This window comes from Eimeria mitis, genomic scaffold (assembly GCF_000499745.2).
Source record: "Eimeria mitis Houghton genomic scaffold, Emh_scaff610, whole genome shotgun sequence".
NCBI classification, from domain to species: Eukaryota; Apicomplexa; class Conoidasida; order Eucoccidiorida; family Eimeriidae; genus Eimeria; species Eimeria mitis.
In genome coordinates this window covers 10,339-12,371 of record NW_013574313.1, presented here as the reverse complement: position 1 = coordinate 12,371, position 2,033 = coordinate 10,339, and the positions used below count along the sequence as shown (strand labels likewise).

Here is a 2,033-nt window from a genome sequence, read left to right as displayed (position 1 = left end):
GCTGCTGCTGTTGCTGCGGCAGCTGCTGCACCAGCTGCAACCGGGCATGCGCCTCGCATGCTGCTGCCTGTTCTGCCGCTAACGGGAACAGCAACAGGAGACAAAGGCCGGCTGATGTCTCCTTCCATTGAATTTGGTGTTGTTGCAGCTGTTGCTGTTGCCACTGTTGGAGCCGAAGACGGCTGGGCCATGCCAGACTCAGCAGGGATGGCGCCATTTTGCTGTTGCTGTTGCTGCTGCTGTTGCTGCTGTTGCTGCAGCGGCGTCGGATTGCTATCGTGAATGGAACAGAAGCTAACTGTGCGCCTTCGTGAGTGTCTCTGTCTCCTCCTCAGGCGCCTGTCTAACCACTGGTGCAGGTCGCCGCCGTAGCACGTCTCCGTCACCTGTACATACACCCCAACTCGACACTGTTTGTCAGCAAAACGCAAGCTGCTCGAAAAAAAGGCAGCAAATAGCGACGGACAGACGGAGATAGAGGATGGAATGAATGATAGAAAGAGACAGACACACAAAAGCACAGAAAAACCCCAAAAAGCAAAGACAAGTACACAGAATAGCAATGCATAGATGCACGGACATAGGTGAACACAGAGAGAAACATACACTAAAGAATACTACAAAACAGAAAATGAAGAAACGACGACAGGAAGACAGCAACGGGTATGAACAGACACAAACAGCAGCAGACGCAGCAGTGGCTAGCGCCAATAGAAAAGAAACAGAGAGAAACAATGTGATACGAAGGGTGGAGGCATGCGCGTAAAAGTAGATGCAGCGGGAGAAAGAGTGATATACCACAGAGAGAAAGATATATGCAAACAAAACAGAAAACAATAGAGTGAAAAGACACAACAGCAAACGCAACAGAACATACACCAGACGAACGCAAGAAAAATAAAACAGACGAACTGCGAGATAACTAAAGGAGAGATAACCAATGTGGCAAGTGGGAACAAAGATACAAACGGAAACAAAGAAGAAGAGAGAACACACAAAGAGCAACCAAGAGGAAGAGGAAAGATACAAGCAGCAAAAAAAAAAAAGATATAAAGAGGAGCTGCAGCAGGTACGCACATGGTATACAGCATCAGGATCTTCGAATACTTCAAAGAGTCTGACGATGTTGGGGTGATGAGCCTTTCTTAGGAAGGTGACCTCGTTACGAAAAAGACGAACACCTTCAGGCTGATCTCTGCTAACACGTTTCACTACACGACGAACACCAGAAAGTATATCTGTTGCTCTATACACCCGGCAAGCAAAGGATCCAAGGCCTATTACTTCATCCAGCTGAAACAAAACAAAACAAAACAAAACAAAACAAAACAAACAAACAAATCCATATATAAACATATTTCATACATATATTCTGCATATCCTGCACTGAATATACACACATCCATAGGTGCAACAGATAAATGCATATTATTGTAAATATAAATGCATGCATAATATTACAAGTAGAAATGCATGCATTCAAATACATATGCACGAAACATGCAAGTATGTAGAAGCAAACTGAGAGAGAAGATGCACAGAAGCCAAGATGAAGGATGGCTTCAGCGTACAGAGAGGCTGAGCTAGTACATGTGTAGCCGCATACATGCGTTGTTTAGGTGTATATAAACAAAAAAAAAAAAGAAAAAAAAAGAACAACAAGGAAACATAAAACACGCAGAAGGCTTACGGTGTAGCAGGAAGTGATGGGGAGAGGCGAATTGCGTACAAGCTGCTGCCTCCTTAGAACACATCCTTCACTACGGACGCGTTTGAGGCCTTCTATCCCCTCTATAAACAAACAGAACAACGCATGCATTGGTCAGTTGCTTGCTCGCTCTTGTGTATATTATATTCTGTTGATATTCACGATATACGCTCGTGTTCTGTTGCTTTAGAAACAGCTGTTTCGCTGTGTATCGGCTCACTAGCCATTCATATGTAACGCTGGAAAGCCAGATAAGTGGCGTATATACAGTACAACAGCTAGCTGAAGAAAACAAAACCAGAGAAGGCACAAACAACGACGCCGC

At 44.6% G+C, this 2,033-nt stretch overlaps 1 protein-coding gene across 1 annotated transcript in view; it reads right to left on the bottom strand.

The window, feature by feature from the left end:
- EMH_0017640 (uncharacterized protein) overlaps positions 1-1,819 on the bottom strand; it is a gene marked incomplete at both ends in the record, with an annotated part of 6,934 nt that extends 5,115 nt beyond the window's left edge. The window contains 3 exon segments of the mRNA XM_013500967.1: positions 4-386; positions 1,078-1,293; positions 1,691-1,819. Of these exon segments, the coding sequence (XP_013356421.1) occupies positions 4-386; positions 1,078-1,293; positions 1,691-1,819 (728 nt within the window).
- Positions 1,820-2,033: the final 214 nt, after the last annotated feature.